At 40.7% G+C, this 21,642-nt stretch overlaps 1 protein-coding gene across 9 annotated transcripts in view; it reads left to right on the top strand.

The window, feature by feature from the left end:
* The window catches only part of DGKI (diacylglycerol kinase iota), a 226,140-nt gene that overhangs the window by 96,475 nt on the left and 108,023 nt on the right, over positions 1 to 21,642 (top strand). For 8 of the 9 annotated variants that reach the window (XM_052788834.1, XM_052788829.1, XM_052788837.1 and 5 more), the window contains 7 exons: positions 34 to 108; positions 2,532 to 2,588; positions 3,873 to 3,938; positions 11,745 to 11,816; positions 12,392 to 12,508; positions 18,851 to 18,925; positions 20,144 to 20,239. In XM_052788834.1, the coding sequence (XP_052644794.1) occupies positions 34 to 108; positions 2,532 to 2,588; positions 3,873 to 3,938; positions 11,745 to 11,816; positions 12,392 to 12,508; positions 18,851 to 18,925; positions 20,144 to 20,239 (558 nt within the window). The remainder of the gene's footprint in view (positions 1 to 33; positions 109 to 2,531; positions 2,589 to 3,872; positions 3,939 to 11,744; positions 11,817 to 12,391; positions 12,509 to 18,850; positions 18,926 to 20,143; positions 20,240 to 21,642) is intronic. The other variant, XM_052788831.1, reaches the window with a different exon arrangement.

Here is a 21,642-nt window from a genome sequence, read left to right as displayed (position 1 = left end):
TCCGTGCACACACGTCTCCCTTTCCTCTTGCAGAAATCTGCTCTGCGGAGGAAGTGTGCTGCCTGCAAGATTGTGGTCCACAATGCGTGCATGGAGCAGTTGGAGAAGGTAAGACATTGCCATCTTCTGGAGCCTGGCGTGGACAACACTCATTTAATTCTTTTACTGAGGTTTCAGTCTGGAAAACACCATATGCCAAATTAGGTTTTCGTAGCTGGTTTAACAATATATTTGTTAAAAAATTTGACTTAAAATTCCAATTTATTTTTTAAAATAGATTTCTTCAAACCCTGTGAACCATAAAAAAAAGCAACCCACCCACCTCCAAAACACAGAATGATTTCACATTTTTTATGTTTATAAAAATAATTTCCCTCTACTTCTAGACTGAAAATTGAAGCTAGAAAATGCAGCATCCTGTCATGTACAAAATTCCTCGAAATTCCTCAACTAAACCCAGCATAATTCATCTTATGACAGCTATATTTATTACAAGCAATGCAGCATAAGATGCTACATTGAACATCTTTCACTGTATTTACTAGACTATACTGTTTTCTCCTCAAAACTTCAGAAATTAAGTTCTTGGTTTTAAAAAGGAAAACATCAAACCTTTCCTTTATAGTACCATTATTTCTGTGAGCATCTGTCCTGCTTCTCAGTTCCTTCAAGGAGCCCTCGTCACTGCCAAGCGCCTATAGAATATCTATCACTGACTTCAGTCTTCCCACCAGTGATTTGTCTTCATTATGCCTAACTGGTCATGTGTTAAAGAAATCTCCCCCCCTGCCTTTTCTTTCTTGGTGGGGTATGTGTAAAGAAATATGAGTGGGAATTTCCCCATCTATTTCATTAGAGCTTCATTTTCACTCCTATATGTTTTGCAATGTTGTTCTTCATAAAAGAAGTTGATGCATAACAGATTTATAGCAGCAACCCTTGGAAAGAGTTTTTTCCTTACCAAGTATTTGGACCTATGTTGACAAGTGTCACAGTGATTGCCATAATACCAAGTTGGAGAGCTACCATTTCTATCCCAATGCTTTTACCCACAGTGAAATTAGCGTTAGCACACACTTTCAGCACAAAATGTTGCCAATGAATTTTTCATGACTTCCTTCATCAGCAGCAGTGCTGACTCTCCATAGCCCAGAGAGCTGGTGGCATTGCCAGCCGGAGCAAATGAGCACTTAGATAAAACTCATTCTGTTGAGCTTGTTTATGTCATTCTGGAGACCATGAAATTCACCTCTTGGCAGAGGGTTGTTATAAAGTCTGCATCCCTCTTAAACCCTGTGGAGTTTAAAACTGGCACACAAGTCTTCTATTTGGCCCTCTCTGGCAAGGTGTAAGTTGTAAGTAAAACAACTATAAGCTGGGGGTCTTTTCAGCCTGCCACAACTCAGCAGTGAAACAAAAAATTGCAATTCCAGGTGAAGAGCAATAGAGGAAGACTGATATTGCTATGTCTTTCATTTCTTCTTAAGTAATAAGTATTTTGTTTACATATTTTTTTTTCCATCCCTTGAGCTATTATTTAGATGACCATTATTAAATGAGGGAAGAACTTATTTTTATGAGAAGGGGAAGGGTTGTATTTGAATTTGGGGAAACTATCCTTCTACCTTCATAACAAAAGCATAGCTGTGCAGTATCCTTAAGTGTTTTATTCTTTGAAGGGTAGTCAACTTAAGCTTGAATCTATTTCATTTAGTACACCCTTACCTCACATATCCTTTGGCCTTTTCCCATGCCTCCCTTCAGTATATTTTTTTCTCTCTACATCCCTCCTGCTCTTATTTCTATTGATTTTCTTTTCTCAAAAGATTTGTTTTTTTTTTTCTCATAGGACTCCCTTGTTGTTTGTTAAATGCTTTTTCTCTTCACCTTCCCCAAAATGTTTTCCATTCATGGAAGCTCCTGTTGTCCTCTTTCTGCCTTTCCCGTCCCATCTGAAGGAGGCAACACCACTGCATGAGGCAGTACAATGCTCCCCAAATGGTTTGTGGTTGGGGAGGTGGATAAAAGCAGCCTGATCTAAGCAAAAGGTAGAAATTTAGGGTAATTTGCACTGGTCTTCACATGAATGAAGATTTCTCCACAGATTTTTGTTTATGAAGACATAAAGCGGGGATGTGCAAAAAGGTCTTACAGAGTTAGATTTCCAGCTTCTCTTAACTTTTGAGACCTCAGCTTAAGTCCACTTTGGTTGCAAATTATCTTCTGCAGAAAAAAAAAAAAACAGATGAAGCAGTTTTCTTCTAGGCAAGGGGGAGACAGTTTAAATAGTTGAACTGAGCAGGCAGCAATAGCTGTAGAGAAGACAAAGGCTCTGTAGGGGTCTAGCAAGGAGAATTATTATGGCATATGAAAAAAGATTTTCTGGCATCCAGGTAAGTTACTTTGTTCAGCTAGTGAAGCTTATATTTTGATAGATAAAAAATATTTTGGAAGTCTGGCCTAGATCAACATATTGGAATAAATTTTCTCTCAGCTCGCTTTCAGTTCTAACAGCTTTATTTTAATGCCAGATTAATTTTCGCTGCAAACCAACTTTCCGAGAAGGAGGCTCCAGATCTCCAAGAGAAGTAAGTAATGGACAAATGACGACTGCTTTTCTTTTGGTTTGTGTGCTGATCCACCTGGTGTGGAGCTGCAGCAGTGCTTTTAGGTTCAGAGAAGTCTTAGAATATTGGTTCCCAGTGGGACATGTTCTCCTCCCCAGAATAAATGTAAAATGAATTTTAGCTGAAGCACTCCATTACTTACACTGACAGAAACCACTTCATCTTTCTGTTGTTTCTTTTCCCATTCATTCAGCTGGTCTGTCTTTTTTTTTTTTTTTTTTTTTGGTAACATTTCTCTTTTTTCTTCCTGACCTTGGAACTATTTTTTTATTCCTGACCTTGGAACTATTTTTTTAAATTTTTTCTCTGTTTCCCTCTCCTTCCACTTGCCTCTCCATTTTTTTTTCTAGAAGTATCTCTAATGTCCTAAGATTATTTCTTTTTTAGTAAAAAAATCCAACATTCAAAAACCTTATGATTTGCCTCTAGCTACTGTATGAATTCAGCTCCTTTGAAGGTGCTGAGTATTTATTGTTATTATTGACATATATCTGTCTTACATAGTTAGAAGCCAGCGTTTCAAAAACCACCCCTTAACTTTTATAGCTGATTTGGTGGCCAGCTTGCTCTTAGCAGAGGTAGCTCAATTTCCTGCCACATCCGTGTTCAGTGTTGGCTGGCATAACAGCATGGCAGAGGCAGACCTCTTCTAGCCCCCCTGCCTGCACAGAAGCAGGGGCAGCAGTCCTGCTCACCCTCCTGTCTCTTGCTCAGCTCTTGCTGCCATCCAGGATGTAAGTAGTCCAAACAGTGAGAAAAGACTGCTTCAATGACTGCTCCTTCCTCCCATCCTTCCCTTCTCCTGCATTGACTTGTGATTTCCTTTTTTTTTTTTTTTTTAATTATTATTATAAGGCTATGTTTCCAAGCAGAATAGAATGGGGCCCTGCACTGTGGCTGAACACAGCACAGCAGTGTTTGGGCACTTCTCTGCTCTGTATTTAGGTGATGATTATCTCCACATCATGTAATGAACTTTCTTCTTTTTGTAGAAGAGTACCAAGAGAGTAGTTCTGGCTGCAATTTCAACATGGATAAAGAACACCATTTCATCCTCATTCCTTCTCCCGTTTTGGTTATGTCTGGGGTTTCCCACTGGGACTACAGCATTTTGCTCCAGAAATGACTGTATTGGCTGAAGGGGCCTTTCATTTGGTGTCTGTAAACCAATTTCACACAGGTGTTACCATTGAGTGCAAGCAGCCATTGCTTCCTATAACATATCTTTTTGTCCTTCCTTTGCAGAACTTTGTCCGACATCACTGGGTGCACAGGCGGAGGCAGGAGGGGAAATGTAAGCAGTGTGGAAAGGTAAGATCTCCAGTGCAGCACAAGCACAACACTGGGCACTTATGAATTCAGAGTAGCTAGTAGGTCCTTCTAGTCTCTGAAATTTTTCTATCCTAAACACTTGGCCTCTCTTAAGGGCTGATGACAACCCTGATATGTTGAGTAGTAGCAGCCCCGATTCCCATGTGGGAAGAGAAAAGGCAGCTACATCTGGAGGAATGAGCACATCATGTGTCCTGGAGCATTGCGCTGCACTGGCTGCTGAAAATGAGGAGGAAGGCTGTGGCTCCTTGAGCTTCTTTCTTCGTTAAGCTAACCCTGTGGCAATATGGCGTTCTTGTAGTGCTGTCCTCTTTGCCAAAATTGTGATGGCCTATTTTTTCAGGCTTCTGGAAAAAGAAAGGCTGTTGCTTTCTTTCTGCCCTGGCAGACTCTAAGATTTGTGAGACTGTTTCACATTTCCTCTGCTGCATAGATTGTAAAAGTTTATTTCTAAAAAGCTATAAAAAGGGGTACGAATTACCTTAGCTACTGAAGACCTTTCTTCTGAAATATTATGAGCCCCTGAAATCTGTTGAGAGATATTTAAAAATTAAATTAACTCAGGGGTTTATTTTCCTTTCTCTAGCACTATATTATGCTTTCTGACTCCCTCTTAACGTCATCTAGTAAGAAAGACTGTGTCTTGTCTCCATGGCACAGCACTTAAGTCAGAGGAAAATCAGATTTGTTTCTGGATACTGATGTAGATCACCAGCTGCAACAGAGCATGCAATAAAAATGTGATGCCCTTTTATAGCAAGTAACATGGGAACAGTGCAGCAAGGCACTTTGCATACAGCATTCTTGTGGTATGACTTTGCAGTGATATTGCCTGCCTTCTCTGCCATTTTGGTCTGTAGCTCCCCTAGAGGCGTTAGGAGTTGATTTTGCAATGGGAGTACTTACTGCCTATCATATCAAACCCTGTGCTGGGTATGTTCATGTGGGCAACATCACCAGTCCATCCTAAAATTCCTATCAGCCCTGGTGGATATGGAGAAGTTTAGAAAAAAAAATCACAGTTTTCCCCTTAAATGAGAAATACTCAGTTAAAACTAACATGGGTGTATTGTAGTAGAGTTTCTTTGTAGTTTCTTTGTCAAGAAAAGAAAGGATTAGGGAAAATGACAAGAAAAAAAACTCCATTATATTTATTAGCCAAGCAGTCTCCTATTACAGCAAAATACTTGTCTGCCTTGTGCTCTGCTGTTACATTTCTTATACCTCTGAGTGAGAACCATCTTTTATGTTCTCTGTCATGCAAGAAAAAGGGAACTATCATTGAAATGGAATGGCAGTAAATTTAAAGCATTAAAAGAAAGTATTATTCATGGAATATCTAATGATTCTGGTAGATGTCATTGTTGTGTAATGTTAGTCCTATCCCATGGCTGGAACTGGATGGTTAAGTATTTTAATGATCTTTAGTAACAGTTCCAGTATAGAAAGTATTTAGGATATACCATCTCATGCTTCAAATTATAAGCCAGTAGAAAAGAATTAATGTTCCCCAACATCCTTAGCATGGCTTTGTGGCTTTTACATTTTGTGTGCTTTCTGTGCCGTGGCTGACACTTCCTGAGAGCTGGGGAACAGAGGCGTCTATGTCAGCGTTCTACCTTAGATCTGAAGTGCAGTTTGGAATGCATTTTCCTGATTGTCATAACTTACCATGGTTCACACATGGGACAGTCTTGCAGCAAATGAACTGAATTCTGTTTAGATTAAACTTAACTGAAAGTTAACTTTGCAGTTACTAATGGGCATTCAGTCCACAGGACCACACTACAGCTAGTCTAAAGTAAAATTCTCTGAAAACCCTTGTGTATAGTGTCCTCAGTACCAACAGAGCCTGTGCTACCACTGTTACACGTTACTTGCTAGCTCAGATACAGCTTATACACTCTCATCTAAGCTTCAGTTTTCTTCTCTTCCTCCCAGGGGTGATTTCATTGATGAACTGCAAAAATAGTATATGCAGAAATCGGTCGTAGGGAAGGGAGCCTGGAAAGCCTTGTTCAAAATCTTACTGAGTGCAGTGGAATGAAACAATCTATTTCTGTCTACTAGCTGTGATGATTCCCCCTTTTTTGGAACTGGAGACTGTAACAGAAGGATGGCCATATCTCTCAAGACAAAGTACCAGTGTTCAATAGTGGCTTATTTGGAAAAGTATAAGATGGGGCAGATGTTTAGTGATGCATCCCCAAAACAGTCTCCTGGCCTCTAAGAATGTGTCTCATGAATTTCCAGGAATGGTGCCTTTATATTTAACAGCCTATGATAACTTTCTCTCCTGTGGTCTTGACTAGTTGATCCTTAGTTCCTGTAAAGTTGTAGCTTTTACAACATTCTTTAGCAAGGAATTCCCAAACTTAACTACATGCTATGAGAAGAACTACATTTTGGTTGTTTCAAACCTGTCACTTATTAGTTTTTTCTAATGCTCCATAGCTTTTGTGTTGGAAGAGATGGTAAATAAATGCTCCCGAACCACATCCTCTACACCATTCATGATGTTTAAGAACTCATTTCTTTCTCTTGCAGTGGAAAAAAAGATAGTTTTATAGCTTTTAGCTGTTATTAGCTGTTTGTTACCTGGGATCATCAGAGAAATCAGATTTTTTTTTTTTTTCTTTCTTAATACAAAGTAAGAATGTTCAGACCATGTGACCTGGCAAGCAGTTCATGACTGTCTGCAGTAATAGAAGCTTAAGGATGAATGCAAAGTGATCCTTTCTTCATATACTTCCAGTTACCAGTGGCTTAGGGATTTTCTGAGACTGAGAATGCATCTTAGACCATCATGCTAAGCAGACACTTTATTTCTTTTTACTTTCTGTGGTGTCCAAAGCAGTGTGTCCACTAGACACATGCAGTGTGCAGCTACAGTGTCTATCTCTTTCTGTTACTGGTCCCTTTACGGGCCTGTGGGTTGATGTAGAGCTGTATGTTTTCCCTGCACATAATGGTAGGATTGAAATTCCCAGTACTTGAAAGGCAATTTTAGTTCTTTGTTATTTTAGCAGAGATTACCATCCAAGTGCTTCTGTTGCTGTCTGTATTTGAGTTGTAATAATACCTGGCTCTCCTACAGTAATGTTGCATTGGAATAGCTCTGAGAACATTAAAAAGGGAATAAATATCATAGGAAAATACATGCAAAAAATTATTAGTAGCTCTAACACTGATGTGAAAATACTCTTTAATGATAAATCCATGTGAGAATATAACCAAAACGTATTGGAGCTAGTAATCCCGATGTGCTCTGTTTGTGTGCGTGGGTGTCTATATTAACATGGACTTTCATCCATATTATTTAGACGGATTGTAATCACCAACACAAGCTCGGAATTCAGGTGCTCTTTTCCTCCAAATATATTTCCCCTGGAATGCGCAGCTGCTTATTTCCAGAGGAGCAGCTTGCAGCGTGGGATTTCATGTGTTGTACAGGAATTGGGTGCCAGTGAATCAGGGCTAATCAGGTACTGTTAGGCTGATATTCTCACAAAGGTGAAATTAATTTTCTATCCCAAAATTTCTAAATTTGTGCAGAAGACCTCCTTGCATGACCCAGGAACAAGATAACTGAATTTTAGTTTTCCTTCTCACTGAGACAAGGCAGAAGAGGTGATTTCTGGTAGAATATGGGATACTCCAGTGTTTCAAACCAATAGAGTCATAGAACGGTTTGGGTTGGAAGGGACCTTAAAGATCATCTAGTTCCAACCCCCCTGCAATGGGCAGGGACACCTTCCACTAGACCAGGTTGCTCAAAGCCTCATCTAACCTGGCTTTGAACACTTCCAGGGAGGGAGCATCCACAACTTCTGTTCCAGTGTCTCACCACCCTCACAGTGAAGAACTTCTTCCTTATATCTAATCTAAATCTACCTTCTTTCAGTTTAAAACTGTTACCCCTCATCCTATCGCTACACTCCCTGTTAAAGAGTCCCTCCCCATCTTTCCTGTAGGCCCCCTTTAAGTACTGGAAGGGTGCTATAAGGTCTCCCTGGACACTTATCTCCTCCAGGCTAAAAAACCTCAACTCTCTCAGCCTATCCTCCTCTCAGCCTATCAGCCCCCTGATCATCTTTGCGGCCCTCCTCTGGACCTGCTTGAGCAAGTCCATGTCCTCCTTATGTTGGTGGCCCCAGAGCTGAATGCAGTACTGCAGGTGGGGTCTCATGAGAGGGGAGCAGAGGGGGAGAATCACCTCCCTCAACCTGCTAAGCCACGCTTCTTTTGATGCAGCCCAGGATACGGTTGGCTTTCTGGGCTGCAAACGCACATTGCTGGCTCATATTCAGTTTTTCATCCACTAATACCCCCAAGTCCTCCTCCACAGGGCTGCTCTCAATCCACTCATTGCCCAGCCTGTATTTGTGCTTGGGATTGCCCCAACCCATGTGCAGGACCTTGCACTTGGCCTTGTTGAACTTCATGAGGTTCGCACGAGCCCACCTCTCAAGCCTGTCAAGGTCCCTCTGGATGGCATCCCTTCCCTCCAGCGTGTTGACCACACCACACAGCTTGGTGTCGTTGGCAAACTTGCTGAGGGTGCACTCAATCCCACTGTCCGTGTCACTGACAAAGATGTCAAACAGCGCCGGTCCCAATATTGACCCCTGAGGAAAGCCACTCATCTCTGCTTTCCACTTGGTCATCGAGCCATTGATCACAACTCTTTGAGTGCGACCACCCAGCAAATTCCTTATCCACTGAGTGGTCCCTCCATCAAACCCATGTCCCTCCAATTTAGAGAAATGGATGTCGTGTGGGACAGTGTCAGATGCTTTGCACAAGTCCAGGTAGATGATGTCTGTTGCTCTTCTCTTATCCACCAACACTGTAACCCCGTCATAGGAGGCCACCAAATTTGTCAGGCACGATTTGCCCTTACTGAAGCCATGTTGGCTGTCACCAATCACCTCCTTATTTTCCATGTGCCTTAGCACAGTTTCCAGGAGGATCCGCTCCATTATCTTGCCAGGCACAAAGGTGAGACAGACTGCCCTGTAGCTCCCCGGGTTTTCCTTTTTACCCTTCTTAAAAATGGGGGTTATGTTTCCCCTTTCCCAGTCAGTGGGAACTTCCCCGGACTGCCACGACTTCTCAAATACGATGGACAGTGCCTTAGCCACTTCATCTGCCAGTTCCCTCAGGACCCACGGATACATCTCATCAGGTCCCATGGACTTGTGCACCTTCAGGTTCCTTAGATGGTTTCGAACCCGATCTTCTACGGTGGGCAGTTCTTCATTCTCCCAGTCCCCGCCTTTGTCTTCTGTGACTTGGGCCGTGTGGCTACAGCACTTGCTGGTGAAGTCTGAGGCAAAAAAGTTGTTGAGTACCTCAGCCTTCTCCATGTCCTGGGTAATCAGGTCTCCCGTTTCCTTCTGGAGAGGGCCCACATTTTGCCTCTACTTTTGATAGTACCCATCAAATCTCTCTGTGACCTGCAGTGCATTGCTTTATTTTATCAGTTCCTTTATTTGTAAAGCTAGCTTTCAAATAATTGCTATCTTACCTCAAACATGTATCCTTAGGAAAAATTAGCTCACATTTGTAAAGCAATTTGAGGAAGAAAAGTGGTGTTTTATTGCTACTTATCATTAGTATGTTTTTATTGCTGTATCATTTTCTCTAATGACTCCCTAAAAGCCAAATGGCTTACTGAATAAATGAAAAACGGTCCATCCAGAACCAGGCAAGCTGCTCAGTCCATATGTTTAAAATATACCACTGATGGGCTGTGGAATTAATGTACTGAATTTTAGGGTTTATTAGTGGAGGTTTTGGGAGAGAAGAATTTCTCCCCTGGTTGTTCCAAAGCAGAACAAACCAAAACATTTCATGCCCCTGAGGGGCTGAAATAATTTTTTTTTTTTTTTTTTTAAATACACGTTGGGACAAGAAAGAGTGAGACTTGTGAGAAACATTAGGAAGCACTGGTATAAGTGAATGAGAATAGAGCATTTTGTCCAGTGTCAGACCTCTGTTCCAGCATTTATATCATACGTACTGTCACTCTGTTCTTGTGTCCACACTGAATGGCAGACTAGATGTGCCCAGCCAGAAGCAGCTGGCTGGCCTCTCTTTGTGAAGCCATTTGACCACACTCCCTTACTAAACCTGAATATGCCAAATCACCATCATTGTGAAGAATTTACTCTTTGAATTTCTCTGAATGTAAAACCTGAGGCATTAGGGGGAAGGATTAAAAAAATAATAAAACAAAAAATCTAGGCAGAGGTGACATAAGCCTCTTTAGGAGCAGGCCTTAGTTGGTGGTGTGGTCCATCTGGCAAGTTGGTTTGAATACATGCTGGGGGACACCTTAAGAAGCTGCAACGTGCACTTCTGCATGGTGGGCAGACAGGTAGAGCCTCTTCCTCTTCAGCGTATTGATAGGGTTGTCCTCAACTACCATGTGTGGACAGATTGTAGCTCAATCCCTCGCTTAACAAGGCCAGTGCATCTCTGGATGGGTCTTTTGTTGTTCATTTAATTCTCCTTCTTGGTGTGCTTGTCATTGCACTGAGCACTAATAGGCTCATTTTTCCTGCAGGTGTCCATCTTCCTGTTCTTTTCCACAGCAGCTAAGAAAAGAACCTTAATTATAGAAGTGAGGCAATGTCCTGTTAGATGTTACTAAATCCAATTATAACTCTTTGCACTGGGTCTTGGGCATTGCCCAGCATGTAGGAGATTTAGGTGAAACTCAGCCTGGTGAAAAGAAAACTGGCTCACAAATTTGTGACTTGGTAGAGAGACTGAATTCGAAAATTCTGGATTGTAATGGGCTACTTACTGTAGTAGAGAGAGGCTTGACAGAAGCCAATGAATGAAGGACCCAGATGACTGCAAATCTGAAATCTAAGCAGTGAAGGTGACTATGACAAGCTGTTCGATGAACTTCTGGACTTTCCATTTCTGCAGCTGTCAGCCCACATCCATTCTTTCTCTTGCTAAAATAAACTTTAACTGAACACCAATTTTTAGGCTATAACTTACTATTTGTTGCCTGTGTTATATGCAGGAAGGGTGTATATGACCCAATGGTCTTTTCCAGCCTTAGAATTTAGAGAAAAGTAATATGTCTGCTGAAATTGCATTCTACAAAGTGAAACTCTTCTGTGGGAGAATAAAATCTCATATTTCTTGGTCATGGTGGGCTTTTTCTCTTTAAAACTATAAAGAAATATTTTTGTTTTATCTGTTTGATGTGAATCAGACCATCTTGGTTTTTTGGAACTTACTAAAAAGATTTTGATCTGAGTCAGCTCATTAAAACAATAAACCTAATTTCCCAATCAGAACATTTCCACACAGACATTGCAGTTGATTCCACTCTGTATTAAAAAAAAAAAAAAAAAAAGGAAAACTCAAATTCTTGTTTATATTTAGAGCAAACAACTGCAATGAGAGAATGTTCAACACAAAATCTGAATCTGTCAGGTCTGTAGAAATCCATTAAAATAGGCATTCCTTCTCTATTTCTTCTGTTGTTTTAAACTACAAAATCTAAGAAAAAGCATAAAACTTTGCAGAAGTATTTTTAAAAGTGTGTGTGAAATGCCCCAGTTGAAGAAACTTCTCTGTGAATCCTGTCATTGTTTTATCCCCCCAAAATCTGTTTAGTGTCTAAGAGCTTTGAGGCTGAACCAATGTATCTGACTTCAATGAACTGATTTAGCCTAGCACAGTCACCTGGCAAGAGTTAAAGGTGTAAATTTTCTTGTAGTCAGGAGGAGTTTAATTCTTTTTTCCTGCGTATTCTAGGGCTTTCAGCAGAAATTCTCCTTCCACAGTAAAGAGATTGTGGCCATCAGTTGTTCCTGGTGCAAGCTGGCGGTAAGTGAACAATACTCAGGGAGACTGGTAGCAGTTTCACTGAGTGGCCACGCTGCGAGCAATTTCATGTTTCCTGGCTCTCAGGGTTCCCTCTCTGTGAATCACTCCCAGTTTTGCTATTTCTGTTCCTTTTGCTCAAAGACACCATAACTTTATCTGGCTGACACGAGTCCTCTAGGAGAAGAGTCTTGCTGCACGATGTAGTCACTGGCTGCCTCCCATCACTGCCCTGCTGTGGCTAGCTCAGACAGCCAAAGGGCTCTTAATACATACAGCTGCATCAAACTAGGTTGTGGTTTTCAATATGTGATCTGTGTTTAAGTAGGAGTGGCTGGGTGTGGTGGTTTTTTGTTTTGTTTTTTTGTTTTGTTTGGGGTTTTTTTGTAAGAAGGCTTGGCTAGGGAAGATGACCTTTAGTTATATGTTCCTAAAACTCCATGGTTTGAAGAACTTGAAGATGGTGGAGTTGGGACCTTTGCTCCAGTTTTTGTACCATCACTCTCTTCTTCCTCTCCACGCTTCCCCTTTGTCTTTCTTAGCCTCCTTATTGACTCTACTCTTTTCCTCTCTTCCAGTTTCATAACAAAGTCACTTGTTTCATGCTACATCACATTGAGGAGCCATGTTCCCTGGGGGCTCACGCTGCAGTCATTGTGCCTCCCACCTGGATCATTAAGGTGAAGAAACCTCAGGTAACTGCATGCTGATGTCTGTTTCTGAAGCTGTATGGCTGTGCAGGGCCAACCTGGCTTCGCCGCTCGGTACTCCTTCACTAAGGCATGCTTGTTCAACCCTGTCTCCCTGAAACCCAGCATACATCCATGGTGATTATGAACCTGTATCCTCCTGCCCCTCCATCCAGCCCTTCAGTAGATTTCCCTGTTTGGGACGATTAGCAACAAACATGACTTCTGTTCTGAGCAAATCCAGCTCAGATTTGTTCCTGTAACTGTGAGTTCAGCAAGCATACTGCAAGAAATCCCCTGTGTTGTAGGCAGTCAAGCATGTTTCATTAAATAGAGCTGAGCAAATACAGGGAAAAACTGTTCACAAACATTGACTTGAACTGCAGTAAGAATCAGCTGTGGCTGGACTGGCATCCCTCTGAATTTGCTATCAATGGACGTTTAAACAATCATGTCTTTCTTACATCAGTGCTTGCTGAATGTCAGCAGTAAGCCCACGTGCTCATTTAGTTGCAGGTAACAAGCATTAGACTTCAAAGCTTTTGTAATGGATGTGATATGTCTTGGAGAGGATAATTCACTGGTGAACACAATAGGGAGAAAAGGTATCCAAAAGAGAGCTGGCCAAAAATTAAAAGGGGATTCACATCATGCAAGAAGTATTTTTTCTTTGAAAGTCTGTTTTCATTCCAAGTTGAACTGAAGGAAACAGACAAACACTGAACATATTAGGGAGGCAGAAATGCTGGTAAACATTTCATTTCAGAAGCACTGGAACAAGTTTTTGTTCTGAAATGAATAGTGTCTGGGATATTGAAACTTCCCACTCACATTTTCTTGTAATTTTTCTCCATTGACAGGAATGCTGGTTTTATAGAGTAGTGACATGTGGCTCTTAACATCAGTGTGTCTATACTTGGGAAGTGACCCCCAGCTTTCTGGCTCTGTGTCCTGGTTGTCAACAAGAAGCTGAAAAGTTCAGCCTGTAGGCAAGGCACTAAGACAAAATTAGTCCCATAAAACTGGAAAAAGGTCTAAGTTGTGACACTGCTCGGTTTTTAGTTCCAGTCTAGGGATATGACTGTTGGATTTGTGCATGAGTGGTGTTTCTAACAAGCTGGATATTAAAGACAAGGGGAGGAGGGAGGAAGGGGAAATATAGAGTAATCAAAAAGTTGACCAAAGAGACTGCTGTTTCTCCTTTAGGTCCATAGAGAGTAGGCAAGATTCCTAGCCACTTCCTCTCTGAGAAACAAAGTTTCTTTTGCATTTGCATTTTTTCCCCACACTTTTCTTGCTCTGTTAGTTTTATTCCAGTGTCCTCCAGAGAAATCTTTTTTCTTCTCCTGTTGAAGAATCTGTTTGAGTCCTCAGCAGGGACTTAACCTTGGCTAATTTTCAGCACCTGTGTGGTATTTGATAGGTGTATCCATGTCTGACCTTACTAAAAGAAGTCCTTCTTAGTTCTTTTTAATTTTTATTTTATTTAATTTTTAGTGAAAAAAGAATAAAAATCAACACTTGTAATTTTCTTTTGATTTGGCATTTGGCCAAAGCAGGGTGCCTTCCTTATAATATTTTTAGAGAATTTTTTTTCTTGTCCATTTTTTTTCAGAGAAGTTCAAATAAAAAAATAAATCTGATATAGTTAATAATAATTAATGGGAAAAATCTTTTAAATAAAGTTTTAGAATGTCACACTAAAAGAAAATAGCTGTTAGCTTTGTGTGCCTGAGTGATGAGTGGAGAGGAAGTACTTCAATCCAATACTCCATCACATCTTCAGTCCTTGAAATTCATGGTCAGTAGCATGCAAAAACCTTATCTTGAGTAACTGAAGCACTAGATAGATCAAAATGATATTTAGCATAGATAATGGGCATATTTCCATGAAACTTCTTAACAGCATGCATTGCAGTGTTAGTTCTGGGGAATGCATCCTTATTGCTATAGAAAATACTGAAACATCTTTCAGATATGTTTTCAGATTTTTGGCAGAATTCTTGTTTCCTTATTTATTGTTTTTTAAGAAATATTTTCTCCTCTTCTGCTGTTTCTGGCCAGCTCTACTTCTGTGTATTATGACCCTCTTCACCCTATATGAACATTTGGTAAACATTATGAAATATTCACTGCATTCAATCCACAGAACACAAACACAATATTCACAAATTTTTGTAAATTCAGATAGTAAATAAATATGTAGCCAGCAATCTGTTTTTCACATATTCCACAGTCAGAATAAATTTGGCTAGAAGCCTTTTCGTTATAAAATATTTCCTCAGCTCTAATTAACTACTTACCTCGGTCACAGGCAACTCCTGAACTGAAATCCCTACTCATATGAAATTGATTTTAGTGGTGCCTTCATCCTGTTTGTTGACTGTTTCTTTTAAGCAAATAAGATGGCTTTTTGTAGCAAAACCTTGCCCTGAATTTTAATTTTTATTGCTACAAAAATGGTTTTCCATGCTTATTTTGTACAACATGGGTCACCACCTTTCAAACATTGGGCTTGAATAAAGAGCATACTCCCCCTCTGATTACCAGCAATGTTGTGGTAGTGAAGCATCATGGTGTAATTGGTTAAGGCCAATTATCTGCTGACAACCTACATTCTAAATGGGGAGCATTTGCTTCTTGCAAGCAATTGATTGCAAGATGAATAATATTCAGAATGGTTCAAATAGCTTTAGGATCGGTGGTAGCCCTGTATGTAATGACCCATTTACATGAATGGAAAACTCCCAATACCTATTCCATGTTATTCATAATGTGAGCCACTTCTGTAACTTATTTATTGATTTCCAGTGTTTCTGTACTGTGTTAGCAGCACTTTGATACCAGCTCTGACTTCCTGGGGTTCAAATCAATTCCATCTCCTACTTTGTGAAAGCAGGTCACCCCTGTTGACTGGTGGTATTTTGTTATAGGTGAGGTTTGGTAGCCCATGTGGTGTTAGCTCTAGGAATGGACTTGCTATATGCTTACGTTGTGGGAGAAAAGTAGATAATAAGGAGGATCTGGCTGATGTACTTACTGATTCAGTCTGTCTTCTGTTTGGGAAGGCAAAGGCAGTAACTAAAATTCCAAGTTTTTTCTGTTCAAGGTGAGTAAACGTGGTGTTTTCTTCTCCTCCTCCTTTGAAGACCTTGAAAAAGTGCTAGTGAATGTTTGTATTTCTGGGTTTATTTCTTTATTTCCTCAATCGCTGAGTGCAGCTGGCTTGCCTGATGTTGGTTTGTGAACAACCAGAAGACAGTCAAGATTGAAGCCAGGTTGGATGGGGCCTTGAGCAACCTGGTCTAGTGGAAGGTGTCCCTGCCCATGGCAGGGGGGTTGGAACTGAATGATCTTTAAGGTCCCTTCCAACCCAAACCATTCTATGATTCTATGACCTTCCCAGAGGCTGTTCGTTATTTAAGTTATTTGAAGCCCAGCATGCTAAAAGCGTTTGAAAATGAAGGTTGAAATGTAAAGGAAAAGGTTGAAAGGGTCCATTGGATTTGCTTGAGATAGGCTGTGGCCCTCAGACCGCCCAACACCATACAAGAAGGACTCCAGTTCTTCTATTTATCTAGCTAAGCGTGCTGAGAGCTATACTGACCATTCAATAATATGAAAAATCTCTTTTGAAGATTGCCAAACTGACATCCACAAAGGAGAGGTTTCCTCTCTAGAGGCAATTTAGGATTTGCATATGGTGCCCATTTAAAGGTATGCTTCGCTATCAGGTACTTTGCTGAATAACATTATACATTTATAAAATACTCATCACCTTGTTATGTGGACAAGGTAGTATGCATCCATTTCTTCACTTCAATGTGCAAAGACTGATTACTCTTGGCTGTTATTCTTCTGCATGTTTGCAAAGAGAACCTGCATATGTTTAAGCAGCTTTTTTGCCTTTCATCTGCTATGGACATGCAGTTGCAATTGTTGTAGCAAAGTTTTAGGTTCTCTTAACACTATAGGCATAGGCATGTTTTAAAAAAAAAAAAGTGAAATAACATAGCTGTGATGTAGCATATTTTAGTGCCTTTTTGAGTGTGGAAATGAAAATTGTTATAATCGTAAATGGAGCCTTAGACTAAAACTGTTTCTCTAATACAGCTGTGTGCCTCTTCCCACCCTACCCATAGGCAAGAAAAGAGATATAATGGGATTTAATGACAACTACATTTAAACATTCTTTAGATTATTCTTTTAAAATTAGTCAGGATTTTACTGAACTGTTCTTGCCCTTCCCAGAAGAACTTCACTGGGCTTAGGTCCATCCATTGTGGAGGTAGAATAACAAGTACAGTCCTTCTTCCAGAGCTACAGTGAAGTACTTGCCTAGTATAATACCTAACTTGAGTTACAGACTAGTATTTTCCAGCAGAATTCACTGCACTTTACCAACAGGATAAGTATTTTGAATTTTACACCTGGAGAGACTGAAGCACAGGGAAAAGGCTTGATATGCCCGTGACCTTTCAGCAGACCATTGGCAAAACTGTGGATAGACTAGATCTCTCTCTCTTTTGTTTTGCCCCACTCCAGGGAGAATTCTTTGTCACAGAATGGCTGAGGAACTAGACTAAGACCCCCACGGGAGGCAGCTTTGAGAGTAATGCCCTGTACCTTTCTCTTGACATAAAGGCTTTTGCCTACAGGCAATCTGATTACTGAGGTAGGGCAATGAAAGACCATGCAGATGATATTGCCAATGCACTTCTGTAGTCAGTGCAGTCTTTGTGGCTTATTATGCTTTCAAGATCACTTTGTATCAGAGTAGGGAAGAGTAAGAACACTTCTTTAGGTGGTTTCTCAAAATACGGTCTAATAGGGCAAATGTCCTGTAATTGCTCTGCAGAGCTGTCTTGTGTTCAGTATTTTCAGTAAGCAACAAGGCATGGCTATATCCTGGTCTACAAGGAATGTTGAGAGGTGACAAAAAGCTTGGGACCTTGTGCTCTACAGCAGGCTTTTCTTGGTCTGGGTGAAAAAGGACAGTGCCCTTAGGTATGTGAGTGAGTTAGCTGTTAGTTTTTCTTAACTTCTCAGAGATGTGGAAACAATAAATTCCGTACCTGGTGTGTCGTACTGAAGTCTTGAAATTCTAGAAGTGGTTGTTAGGTATTAAACAGAATCTAGTAGCTATTCTTGTTAACATTGGATAGAAAGCAGGATTAAGGACAGACGTCACTGTTTACAGATTTGATGATCTCTGGTCATTGGCTTTTTTCATTAGTGGTACACTTTTGAATAAGGTCAGGACAGGAATGAACTTTTGGATGAGCTGAGTGGATCTTGCTTCCCCTCTTGAAGCCAGAAAAACCCAATACACTTCCTTCTAGTTCCCTGTGTTACTTTATTTCCTGGTGATGGCTGAACTAGAAGTTGAAATACTGTGAACCTATTTACAGTATTTCTTATAATACAAAATTTCAATCATATGGAAAGGGTTGGGGTTTCCTGCAGGTACGACTTCAGTTACTGAATTAAAATAATTAAAAAATAAAATAAAATTGCCCTTTTTGGACTGTTCTTATCACACCAGAACACCTTTTGGCTCAATATTGCTGAGCAGGCTATTGCCAGCCTGGAGAATAGCTTTGATGCAAGTTCTATTTTATTAGGTTCTGCAAAAATAAAAGCAGGTTTATGGTTGGTTTTTTGTGTGTAGTTAAGTGATATTGTTATTTAAAAACACAGCAAACAAAAACCCCACAAACACCCCCTCACCCAAATCCTTAAATGTTAACAATTCAGTTTGTTCCTTAGCAGATGATTACACAAGTTTCTTGATACGCTGGAACTGACTCCACAGTGCCAGCATCATACGCCATGGTGGCCTACGTTATGTTGAGTCATAATGGTTGCCAGAGCTAAAACTTGTTGTTTTCTTTCCTAAAAAAAACATGAAAAATATCTCATTTATCATGTTTTTTATTACATCTTTATGCAGGTGGTCTCCATACCAGGAGACGAGCCTGATTGGGCAGGAGACTGGAGCCCCGAAGGGGAAACGGGCGTCTCCTACCCCTATTGGGAGGGTTGGCAGGTACAACATGTGGTGTTATGTGAGTCTATGGGAGCATCTGATCTTTTTCCCCCTCACAGCGTGGGAAAGTTTCCAGTTCCAAAGCACCAGTCTGGTCTCCGTGTGTGGCTTTCTCCATAAACGGTGGTGTGGAAGTGTAAAGCATGCAGCGCATGTAATTTAAATCTTGAGCATGTGCCAGATACTCTTATCATTCTCCAAGTGGACATGCATGGAAGAGCTTCGTAAAGGGGCTCTGTCTGGTCCTGTCTTCTAAATTTTGTTTTGCTTTTCATGTATTCTTTTTTCTTTTGATGTAGAACTCATTAAAGACTTCAACACGGCGAAAGAAGAGAACATCTTTTAAAAGAAAAACCAGCAAAAGAGGCAATGAAGTAGGTATTCGAGTGCTTTGGAAATCAGCATCCTTTTGTTTAAATGTCTAAACACAGACTTTAAACTTTAAATTTTTTTTCTGGAGTCTTCAATGTACTTTTTCTACTGGAAAATTCTACGCTATTGAATTTGTTGTGAGATCAGTTTTGATAAAACTCGTATGAGACATTTTATTTGCTAAGTTGATTTTTTTCAAGAAACAACCTACCAGACTCCAGAAGGACCAGCAGCCTAATGAAACAGCATTCCCTTGGGATGTAGGAGACTCAGCTCAGACCCTTGGTTTCCACTGGGCAGAGCCAGGGGTGTGAAACTGGGGTTGTGAAATCCATAGTGAATGCACTGATGCAAGGGTCTGGTCCAGTTTGAGAGTGTCTCCCTTAGGAGATATCATACTGGAAATACTTTGTTTGTGTGAAAATTGGCACTGGGCCACAGAGGGAGAAAACAGATGAGTGATCTGATGGTTTGGTTTACCACATAGCTTATAGAAGACATTGTTTCCAGACCCTGCCTAGTGGATTAGTTATATAAATGAACAACAGCTTCATGGGAGAGGTGGAGGGAGACTCACCTCTACATAGCCATGGCTCTCTGGTTAAGATCCTCGCTTGGGTAGGGGGAGAACTGCTGATGAGAAACTTGAATCTGTCTGCCACAGCCCAGGAGAGTGCCCTGACTACTGGGCTCTCTGGTGTTCTGCAAGGGTAGGGAGTAGGGAGGCAAATGGTTTTCTCGTTGACGTATCATGTTTGACGTGTGGTATTTGTTCAAAGGTGGGAGGGCGGCAAGGCCAAGAATTCAAGAGCAGATCATCTGCAAATAAGTACTGGTTCAACTTGTCTGTTAGATGGAATTAATGAAATAAGTAGCTTATCTCATTCTATTTTCCATTGGAAAATTGTTCATGTTAGAAATAGCGCTTTATCTGACACATTATTAGTGCTGGATGAATAATTGGGTTTTTTGGGAAATAACATTGAGTAAAATTTTAAAATAGTTTTGTGCTGGCCTGAAGTGATCCCCCCCCCCTTATTTTCTTTCTTAATGGTCTCAGCTGGATAAATTAGTCCCAGCTGAGTGCCACATTAACATGGCTGTACTATTTCCAGTACCTGAGGTAGTCTTGTCAGAGATAGGTTGGGTCTCCTGCACATGTTATGCCAGGGAAACATACATAGCTTGTACTAAAGCTGTTTTCTGCTTCTGTTTCTCAGGATAACAAAGGTCGGCCATTTGTAATAAAGCCTATCTCCTCTCCACTCATGAAGCCACTGCTGGTTTTTGTCAATCCAAAAAGTGGAGGGAATCAGGTAAGAACATCATCTGGATCCAAGTCACAAAGTTTAACAGCAGTGTTTCTGCAAATGAGACTAGCTGTTGGTCAGTCAGATAGGAAGAACTCTATGCCTGAACTGCAGTCCTCGGAAGAGGTCCTTGCTGTTGAATGCCCTTTCCACTTCAGTGGAATTGGATGTATGGAATGGATACTTGAGTATTTGAGCAGTTGTATTCCTATCTTCAGATTCTTGAAAGGAATCTAAAATTATAGTTTGGAGGTTTTCAGAAGACTTCATTTTTCTACAGAAAATTTAGATTTCCAATGAAGTCTTAGACTTTTCTTTTATCCAAAATGTGGTTTAATTTTACTAGAAAAGCCTAGTGAAATTAGTGAATGTGAAATGACACATTCCTGTGGCATTTAAAAAATCATTACTACTCTTGTACTCTACCATAGAGAACCAAGTTTCAGTGACTAACATGCAGCAGACTTCTTTCTTAGGGTTCTTGGAATTAAAACTTATCCAAGTGAATGTTTTCCAGGTTAGTTCTGCCACTTTTTGAATTTCAAACAATCTGAGTGCCTTCTGATAAACAGGGCCTTCTAGTTGAAAAGAAAAGAGTGATCTAAGATACAAGAGGCCTATAGAGCATAAAGAATAGCATAGCTGCTGCTTACTTCTCCTCTCTCAGAATAATTAGGGAGGATATCAAATGAAACTGCTAAGACTAAACAAAGAAAAAAATCAGTCCTTCTCACAGTGTGTAGTTCAGCTGCAAAACATCTTGCTGTAGGATGTTGTGGATGCTAAAAGTTTACGTGGGCTGAAGGAGAGATTTGGAAGATGAAACCCTGAAGGTTACTAAAGTCCTGTACCCTGCTCTGGCTTAAGAGTTCTATGAACTGCAAATAGCTGAGGCTGGGAGAATACCTACAGCAAACATCACATTTATTTTCTCTGTTCTACTTTTTCCTAGGCATTTTGACTGCTATCCTTGGTACTCCGCTTAGGGGAAGGTGTCAGACAGAAAAGCCATCCCTCAGAAGGGGGACCTATTGAAAATTCCTGACTTGCACCCCCAGGCCACATCTGAAAGGCATTCTTGAATTATTTTGGAGTACAAGCTTGCCCCATAGGGTCCTTGGCCCTCTTCTGCTAGTATGAGATCCTGCCACTTTGTGTCTGGGCGGAACATGAAGGAAGGAAATTGAGTGTCTGGAATATGAACCCAAGAGTTTGAGAAAGCAGAAGTTATATCTTTAGGTGATGGGCTAGCCACACTGTGCTGAGTGAGGGAGCATTGGGGCAGCTGTAGCCCATAGAGTCCTTGACTCCTGCTTCATTAGATGATAGAGGGCTACAGTTACGAGTGTCCACAGTGGTGGTGGTGGAGATCAAAGCAATGTCATTGCTTGTACATTGGGCAGGACACT

Source organism: Harpia harpyja, chromosome 6, assembly GCF_026419915.1.
Source record: "Harpia harpyja isolate bHarHar1 chromosome 6, bHarHar1 primary haplotype, whole genome shotgun sequence".
NCBI classification, from domain to species: domain Eukaryota; kingdom Metazoa; phylum Chordata; class Aves; order Accipitriformes; family Accipitridae; genus Harpia; species Harpia harpyja.
The sequence above is the reverse complement of the archived record's forward strand: the minus strand, read 5'-3'. Positions and strand labels throughout refer to the sequence as shown.